Source organism: Macrobrachium rosenbergii, unplaced genomic scaffold (genome assembly GCF_040412425.1).
Source record: "Macrobrachium rosenbergii isolate ZJJX-2024 unplaced genomic scaffold, ASM4041242v1 13902, whole genome shotgun sequence".
NCBI lineage: Eukaryota > Metazoa > Arthropoda > Malacostraca > Decapoda > Palaemonidae > Macrobrachium > Macrobrachium rosenbergii.
Genome location: NW_027100722.1, coordinates 1200530 through 1210575, shown reverse-complemented (window position 1 = coordinate 1210575; position 10046 = coordinate 1200530). Strand labels below are relative to the sequence as shown.

Genomic DNA, 10046 nt, shown 5'->3' with positions numbered 1-10046 from the left:
ATATATATATATATATATATATTTAAAAATATATTTACATTTCAATCACTGTTGATTTTTCCACCATTATTATTATTATTATTATTATTATTATTATTATTATTATTATTATTATTATTATTATTATTATTACAGTCTTTAATATAAACTTTTTCTTGATAAAATATTCATCGAACTGAATGTTCTTAAATGGAGATATATGAATTAGAGAAACTCATTTTTAGTATAATCAGAAACAAATCACCTCCTACAACTCCTTGTAATATAATACAAATGATCAGTTTGGAAAATCTGTGACTGTTATGAAAATGTGAGGTGGTATATGCGTCGACATTATAAAAGAGGAAACTAATAGTAAGGCACCACGCATGGTATAAGAACATCATGCCTAACTGTGTAAGAAAATAAATTACATTTTCACTAGCAACTGCTGTTTGCCTAAAACTTGTAGTTTCAATATGATATGATATGAAGATAAAAAGGCCAATAAAACACTGTTTGAACGTTGCAACCATATACTTCGAGTATATATACAAAGTATATATACTCTTGTATATATACTTTGTATATATACAAGAGTATATATACAAAGCACATTTAGGTGTGACATTAAGTTTCCGATGGTATGCAGGTGACCGTTTCCCAAGAAGGAGGGAAATAAACAATTCCCTATTGGTTTTTGGCCTCATTAACTCCCGTCTGGCGATGCGTCTGGTGGTCGTATTTCCTGGAACACCTGCTTGAGAAGAGGCCTGAGGATTACCCCGTCGACGTCATCCGATTTCCAATGTCCTCCTGACAAGTTCATATTGTACATGGAATATTTCAAAAGAGAAATTTTGTCGTCAATCAAACCCCTTAATATGGCCTGGCTTAGATATAGTACAGAGGTCCCACTAACAACAGACAAATAGATTTTAACAACAAAATAAAGCTCCCTTACACCGAACACATCCAAAAAGCCACAGAACAACTCAGGTCTAACAATCCTGTTATTTTCCATCATCCCAAATCCATCGGGAGCTAGCTCATTAATGTATACTTGAATAAAAAGGGGAAGAAGCCGGAGTTTACAAGATTCCGTGCAGCAATTGTAATGAGATTTACGTGGGGGAGACGGGTAGATCTCTCTCACAAAGATTAACAGAGCACAAAAGATCAGTATGGTATGCTATGCTTCGGAGAGTTCTGGGATTTTTCTACTTATCAGGGATAAAGGCTATACCATGAACTGCAGCTGGGCAGAGCTGGTTTTCAAAAGTAGCTGTCTGTACAAAAGAAAGATGATGGACTCTGCTATCATTAATCAAACCAACAATATGATCTTGTCAAGAGGACATCGGAAATCGGATGACATCGATGGGTTAATCATTTCCACATACCTTTTCACCAGAAAAGCTTAAAGCACATATGTGTTAGCAGTTAACAAATCTAAATATGATGAGTAATTCGAATAAACAGTGTACTGCATTTGTTTCTTAAAACAAGGTTTTTTTAAAACAAATCCATGAAATTTCTTAAATTACATGATACTAGAATAATCCTACTGAACTGGTTATCAAGTGGAACAGAGGTCAAATTACAAATCAACATTGTTCCTATATTAAAAGCCTTTGGTAGAGTAACATTTAGAGAGAACCAAACTCCGGCAAGGCTTAGCAGCCCTCCCACTTAACAGAGCCTCTTTTTCGCAAAAGATTACATTTCTGTCTCTCGCAAAATATACGGGCCAAAGCTATACTTTCATTGCATAAAAGAAGAATGAAAATGTACAAACAATCGAATCAAAACATAACCACTTTGCAGGAGGTACGGAATTGCCTTCTTCCTTCACTGCGAGTATTTCCTCTCGATTTATGAAAATAAACATCTAAAGATAGGCTGTTTGTTATAAGCCAGTCTTTAGTGAACATACACATATGCATACAATGATCAGTTTTTATGAGGATGAAGAAAGTACAGTGTATTTCATGTCACCGACAGACATCAGTAGAAAATGTAGCATTCTGGACATTTTTACGGCAAACGTTATGATGATATTTTCTTAAAAACACCCAAACACAATATATATATATATATATATATATATATATATATATATATATATATATATATATATATATATATATATATATATATATATATATATATATATATATATATATATATATATATATATATATATATATATATATATATATATATATATATATATATATATATATATAAACGAATATATACCTGTATATATGTATATAAATAAATGTATATGTATATATATATATATATATATATATATATATATATATATATATATATATATATATATATATATATATATATATATATATATATATATATATATATACATATACATATATATATATATATATATATATATATATATATATATATATATATATATATATATATATATATATATATATATATATATATATATATATATATATATATATATATATATATCTCAGGTGTTTCTGAAATTAGAGCTCCCTTCCACAGAACAAATGGAAAGTTATGAAGTTTTCTGCTACAGCCTATCCCCAAGTACATTATTTTAAGTTTCTATTAAGCTATTTTTCATTTTACATTTCTGATATTTTTAGACTGAGTGACGGAGTTAGATACAGCCACGGCTAACGACTCGGAGGAAATCAGATGGATTGACCAAATCCGGGCTATAACCTTCAGAGAGGCCAGGCAGCTAAATACATTAAAAGAGATGAATCTTTTGTTAAAAGAAACTGGAACAAAAATCCATAAGACTGTCATTGCGAGAAGAGTGAGAATCTTGGAAGGCCTAAAGTCCTTTCTCAGGAGTCAAAAGACATCACAGCTGAGGCCGTGGGTAGACCTAGAAAGTCTTTACATAAATTGGTGCTTGAACTAGAAACAAAAAGGGGAAAGAAGAGAAGTTATAGTGCTGTATATCGTGAGTTGAAAAAATCTGGTATCAAGCAGAACATCACTCAGCAACAGAGAGAAGACCGTGCATGGTTTTGTGGTTCATTTCTTAAAGATTGGGATGAAGCTGACTTTCTCCATGTTGCCGCATCAGAGGAATTCTTCATTTACACAGTCAGGAAGCCAAATCATAAAAATGACATCATTTGGGCTGCAAAGTTGGATGATATCAGTGATGATGTGCACTATCGCCAAGTTGTGAAATTTCTTGAATGTTTGGGAATTTTTCTCTGTTTCACAGCCAAACGGTTAATGTGGATCATCAAAGAAGAAGGGCAGTCATGATGGAATGGCAAATACTTCAGAGAAACTGTGCTTACTGGTGGACTATTTCCTTTCCTCAAAGATCCTGAAAATGTGTTATCTGTTGAAGAAGTCACATTTTTGCATGATAAGGCACCATGTATCAAGGCTCTTCAGACACAGGAGCTGCTTCGAAACAGTGGTATCGATTTCTTGTCGTCAAGTGAATTTCCAGGTAGCTCTCCTGACCTTAATGTGTATGAAAACATTGGTAGTATCCTAAAGGATCGTACTGAAGTGTACACAGTGAACTATGCTGGTATACCAAGCCTTGACGACCAGCGAAGAGAGATGACCGAAGTGCTCAGGGAAATGGAGTTTGAGTCTCGGCTTTTTTGTGATTTCCTGAAATCATTTTCTCAAGAATGCAGGTTGTGGTACAGGCAGATGGAGGCCACATAATATATTAAACACTCAGAGAGAAACTTAAATAAATACCTGTTTTGAATTACTTTTGTTTTTGTCCATATCAATTTTAGTTTATGCTGCAGAGGTGGGGGGCTCTAATTTTGAAACACCCTGTATATATATATATATATATATATATATATATATATATATATATATATATATATATATATATATATATATATATATATATATATATATGTATATATGTATATATATATATGTATATATATATATATATATATATGTATATATATATATATATATATATATATATATATATATATATATATATATATATATATATATATATATATATATATATATATATATATATATATATATATATATGTATATATGTATATATATATATATATATATATATATATATATATATATATATATATATATATATATATATATATATATATATATATATATATATATATATATATATATATATATATATATATATATATATATATATGCATATATGTATATATATATATATATATATATATATATATATATATATATATATATATATATATATATATATATATATATATACAGCGATGTCCCCGGCTTACGACGGTTCCGGCTTTAATTACGACGTTCGAGTTTGACGGTTTTCAGATATATTCATTAAAAAATCCAGGCCGGCTTACGACGTTTGTTTTTGAGTTTTACGACGCAGCCCGTTTACGACGCAGCCTGTTTACGACGCTTTTCAATTACGTATATTTATAAAAATCCGTTTCTGGTTTAACAGTAATCATCAAAAATCAGTTTCTGGTTACAATTATTAAAATACATTGCAAGGTTATGACTTTTTTCGGCGCTTTTTACGCCGCTTTGTAAGCGAACTAGTTTCGTGAGCGTAGCTGCGCTCTGTATGTAACTGCATTGGTACTGTACAGTAGTTGACCGGACAACGACCTTCCTGGGTCGATCACGCAGGCGCGCGTAACAATACCAAACAACCCTTTCCTCACTCACGTGTTTGCCTCCGCAGAGTTAGGTACGTTGCCTCATTGTTGCTTTTCTTTAGCTGCAGTTTTTCGTGAATTGTGCCTTCACTATGGCTCCAAAACGGCAGAATTTATCATCTGATGCTAGTGCATCCAAGAAGCCGAGGAAGAGCATCACCATGGAAGTCAAGTACGACGTAATTAAGCGTTCGGAGAAGGGTGAAAGTAACACCGAGATAGGCCGTGCCTTGGGCCTTAGCAGAACGACGGTTGTTACCATAGTGAAGGACAAGCAGCGTATTCTGAAACATGTGCAAGACGCTGCACCAATGAAGGCAACGGTGATTAACGTGAAGCAACGTAGCCAGAACGTAGTGGAGATGGAGAAGTTATTGTTGATCTGGCTGGAAGACCAGAACCAACGGCGTGTTCCAGTGAGCCTGAGTGTGATTCAAGAGAAGGCTAGGGAGCTGCATGCGGCAGTGGTGAAGAAAAATGGGAAGGCAGTGCTAGTGAAGAATTTTCCGCCAGTAGGGGTTGGTTTAACCGCTTCAAGGCTCGTGCAAATTTGCACAATGTGAAGTTGCAAGGTGAAGCTGCTAGCGCTGATGACGTAGCAGCAGAAAGTTTCCTAGTGGTTTGGCTGAGATAATTAGGGAAGGTGGTTACACTGCTGACCAGGTATTTAATGTAGATGAGACAGGGTTATTTTGGAAAAGAATGCCAAATCGTACATACATTTCCAAGGAGGAGAGGTCAGCACCAGGCCATAAAGCTGGTAAGGAGAGGCTGACTTTACTCTTTGGGGCCAATGCTAGTGGCGATTTGAAGCTTAAGCCCTTGCTAGTGTACTTGGCAGAAAATCCCAGGGCTTTTAAGGGCATTTTCAAGAGTCAACTCCCCGTCATTTGGAAGTCCAATAAGAAAGCTTGGGTTACCTTGATGGTCTTTGAGGACTGGTTCAATGACCACTTTGTGCCCGCAGTGGAAAGGTATTGTGCCTCGAAGGGTCTGCCTTTTAAGGTCCTGCTTGTCTTAGACAATGCCCTGGTCACCCGGCTAATCTTAGTAATATGAACCCTAATGTGAAGGTGGTGTATCTACCACCAAATACTACATCCCTCATACAGCCGATGGACCAGGGAGTCATTGCTAACTTCAAGGCATACTACCTGAGGAGGACAATACGCGCTGCTTTACGGGCCGTTGAAGGTAACAAGGAGTTGACTCTGAAAGATTTTTGGAAGGGCTACAACATTGCAGATGCTGTGACGAACATCGCACGTGCTTGGGATATAAGTAAAGGTGTCGACTCTGAATGGTGCGTGGAAGAAACTGTGTCCGCAGTTTGTGAATAGTTTTAAGGGGTTTGAGCAGGCAGAAGATGTTGAGGCTGTGACAAGGAAAATTGTTGGGCTAAGCAAGAGGCTGAAACTGGACTTGGAAGCTGAGGATGTCACCGAGCTGCTGGCATCCCACGGAGAGGAATTGTCATCGGAGGACCTCATTGAGCTGGAGAAGCAGATGATCGAGGAGGAGGAAGAGGCACCACAACCAAAGGTCAAGGAATTAACAATCAAGGGCTTGACAGAGGGTTTTGCTCACCTGGAGAAATGTTTGGCAGCATTTGAGGGTGAGGACCCTAACATTGCCAGGTTTGAGAGGATTCGCAGAGGAATGCTGGATCTTACTACGTGCTACAGGGAGGCGCTGAAGGAGAAGCAGCTGAAGAAGAAAGTGCAGTCTAGGCTAGACTCTTTCTTCGTGAAGAAGTCTTCAGCACCACCTGCCACTCCTAGTCTAGGTAAGGATTTCTCAACTTTATTTTTATTAACTGCTGTAATATAAATTGTTATAACTTGTAATAATATTTATAAAATGTTACTGCAATTTATATTTACATACTGTAGATACACAGCATAACCCAATAAATTTTATCATTTGTATCATTGCAGAAGTGACTCCTAATCCAGATTCCCCAGAACCTCTACCTGGCTATGAATCAGAACCTGAGCCTGAACCTGTACCTGCAGTAACCTCCCCAGCAGCTTCTCCAGCTCTATCAGGTAAGGAATTCCTAAGTGTTTAATTTTTATAATTTTCATACATGAAATCATTTGTATATACAGTACTGTACATATGGTACAAATTTTATATTTACTATCGCATAACCTAATTTATTTCATTATGTGCCATTCCAGATCTCTTTGGTAGTGATGACAGTCCTGACCCCCCTGAAGAATTCCAGGGTTTTGAAGTTACGGGACCTCCTGTCTCCTCTCCAACTTCACCAGGTAAGGAATTCTTAATGTTTTTTTTAATGTTTTATAAATTTTTATAAATGTTACAAAAAGTGTACTGCACTTCACCCACTGTACAGTACACTATTGCTTTAGTATTTGCTGTAACTTTACATAATCATTATCATTCCAGATCCACATGTTACAGCCTCCTCCCGGCCCAACTCAGCTGACCTTATCCCCTCTCCAGCCCCATCAGGTAAGGATTTCATGACTTTTTTTTCTTTCAAATCACTTTATAAAACTGTATACAGTACAGTAGCTTATTGCATACATACCCCTGTGTGGTAATTTCTATCTTTTATCATTCCACAAATGACAGGTGTCCCCTGCTCAACTCCAAATTCACCTGCACCAGTAGCACCTGCACCCATTTCATGTCCACCAGGTAAGGAATTCTTCACTTTTTAGAAATTTCTATTAGCCTACATTGTTTTAAATTGTGTTATTATACTTATACAGTACAGTACAGTACTGCTGTGTACAGTATCATTTCTATCTTTTTCATTGCAGACTCCCAAGCACCTGCAGATGCCACACCATAGCCCCCCAAGCCAACCACTAGAATTTGGTAAGAACACTTTCTGTTTTATAAATTGTTATACATTTTATAAAATTAGTGTACTGTTTATGAAATCCACAGAAGTACTTTATTCTAATCTTTATCATGTACATTATCATTCCAGACTGACATGCACCTTTAACCTGACCTCTACTGGAACTGTACAAAACCTTCCTCATGTAGCCTACATCTTTCAAATCACTCAAGGTATTGAATTCTTCACTGTTTTTAATGTTATAAATGGTCATATGTACAGTACATTTGATAAATATAAAGTAACGTCTTCATTCTAATATTCCAGACTGCCCAGCACCTTTACTAGAGCTCCTCATCCTCGCCTCCATCTTCTAAAAATCACTGAAATTAGGTAAGGCATTCATATTTTTATTTTGTACTGTTGAACATAGGTTTGTGAAATACCTGAACTGATACAGAACAGTGTAACACATACAGTACAAACTCTGCAGCAATTTTATCCTTATCATTGCAGGCTCCCCACGCATACAATCTCCATCTCTCCCAACCTAGCCTGCGGTTGTAACAGCTTTGACAATCACTGAATGAGGTAAGGAATTCCTAACTCTTTATAATTTTTATATATTTATTATTCTACTGTAAAATACTGACTGTTCTGTATTTATACAGTACAGTACTGTACTTTGTTGCATGCAGGACTACTGTACAGTATTATACGTACACTAATACTAAATTTTTACATTCCAGAATCCCCCTGAATCATGAGGCCACACCATTTTTCCAGGGTTAAGAAGCACGGGGTTTCCAAAATAAAAGTAAGGAATTCACTTTTTTTTTTTTATCTTTTATAAACTCTTTGGTATAAATTACAGTACAGTACAGTGTACTGTACACCTGTGTTACTGTATAACATGTTGTATTTTACTTTTGTGCAGTATATGTACAGTACTCTATACTTTACTGCATACAGGATTTACTGTACAGTACTGTACTTTGTAGTAAATTGTAAATTTTTACATTCCAGAACCACCAGTTTTGGATACACACCACATCAAAATGTAGGTAAAACATCAAGAAACAACATGCAGTATACCCAAAGGATTAAAAGTAAGGCTTTCATAACTTTTGTTTCAAATTTTTATACAATTTTCTGGCGTCGTATGCCATCGTTCCGCTTTACGACGATTTTCGGGTTACGACGCGGCGCAAGAACGGAACCACCGTCGTAAACCGGGGACTGCCTGTATATATATATGCATATATGTATGTGTATTTTTATAAATATTTATGCTGTTTGCCCTCGATGCTTTATTTGTAGTAATATCAGACTGACCAAGGAGGGAAAAGACGGGAGTATTGGTAGGGTCACGTAGACAGTTCAAACTTTAACGTTCGTTTGTAGCAAAGAACTCAGTAGCATTAGGGATTTAACCCCCATAGGAAATTTCCATATTCAACCTTACGATAGGTGGCCTTAAGCTTTTTTTTACCTGTTCTGCTCGACGGATGTGTTGACAAAGTTTCAGACCCCGAGGGCATCAACGGCTGCCCCTGTTTTGACCCAGCTAGTCGGCAGAGAGAGAGAATTAAACTATCGAGGAGAGCGGACGTCTTTTTCCTGGCTTGGGAATCCCTTGGTCTCTCCGTCTTTCTTTTGTTCTTATGTTACTAAGTGAAGTGGCGAATTAATCCCAGCGTGCCCGATTGACAGTTGATGCGCAGCAACCTTCGTATAACGGTAAGTCTGGAATTTTAGTTCATCCTTCGTCGAGTTACTATTATCTTCCACTTTATTTCAGTTTTCCTTGTTCCCTTATTCCGCCACCCAGTAGATTACCAAGGACACGTTGCTTTTACGAAGTCTAGGTTAAGTATAAGTTTTATTGTTTAGCTTCATCCAAATTACTCCAGTAAGAGTAACTAGGAAGTAGGGAAGGTAAGCAAGTCATTTTAATTCTTTATGCAGTCTTGTGTCGAACCCATTGTTTGGAAGAGCCATTGTGTTTCAATACCATCTTAACGAGTACAGATTGTCTGCGCCCGAAGTTGGCGACATTTATCGTAAAGTCTTTATTCATTGAATATTCTTTGTTGAGGTTAATTTCCCTTGACTGGCGACCTTGGTTAATTTAAACAGCTGTCTTTGAGGTTAATTTGTAGCTCAATTGACAGGTTACGTGTGTCCTTGGCATGCAGGGCCGTATAAAAATTACATAAATCACGTAATAAACTAATCAGCCAAGTCTCACCCTTAACATTGACGACCTTGCGTAGGATCTAAGTAAATTTTAGAGAAAGAATCTGGAGAAAAAGGAAATTAATTACAATTAATTCCGAAGATAAAAGTCAGATATTGAATTTCATTTTACTCTTCCAAACAAGGAGACAGCACAAGGCACAATAGCAATAAGGAGAATAGTTAGAATACCAGGTATAATCAAGAATTAGCGTAGGTATAGGAAAAGTGTGCACTGAAGGCAGAGCAATTCATAATTTATAACGTCTTAAGAAAGAGAATTTTTACCGTGTTCGGATATCGTG

The 10046-nt window shown here is 36.0% G+C and overlaps 1 protein-coding gene and 1 long non-coding RNA gene across 2 annotated transcripts; both read left to right on the top strand.

Annotated features, from left to right (window-relative positions):
• Nucleotides 1-4777: 4777 nt before the first annotated feature.
• On the top strand, nt 4778-7518 carry LOC136837952 (formin-like protein 1). The gene is made up of 7 exons (XM_067102821.1): nt 4778-5111; nt 5968-6471; nt 6623-6733; nt 6869-6961; nt 7101-7166; nt 7290-7355; nt 7481-7518. The coding sequence occupies exons 1-7, from the start codon at nt 4778-4780 to the stop codon at nt 7510-7512; spliced, it is 1206 nt and encodes a 401-aa protein (XP_066958922.1). The 3' UTR covers nt 7513-7518.
• A 349-nt stretch (nt 7519-7867) lies between these two features.
• On the top strand, nt 7868-8754 carry LOC136837960 (uncharacterized). Its single transcript, XR_010852819.1, has 3 exons — nt 7868-8094; nt 8253-8320; nt 8530-8754. It is a non-coding gene; the product is annotated as an uncharacterized lncRNA (long non-coding RNA).
• The last annotated feature ends 1292 nt before the right edge of the window (nt 8755-10046 follow it).

Coding starts and splice junctions, on each gene's coding strand:
- LOC136837952 (XM_067102821.1), top strand. CDS start 4,778: ATGGCTCCAAAACGGCAGAATTTATCATCTGATGCTAGTGCATCCAAG. Junction 7,167..7,289: donor CCCCTCTCCAGCCCCATCAG/GTAAGGATTTCA, acceptor CACAAATGACAG/GTGTCCCCTGCTCAACTCCA. Junction 7,356..7,480: donor ACCCATTTCATGTCCACCAG/GTAAGGAATTCT, acceptor TTTTCATTGCAG/ACTCCCAAGCACCTGCAGAT.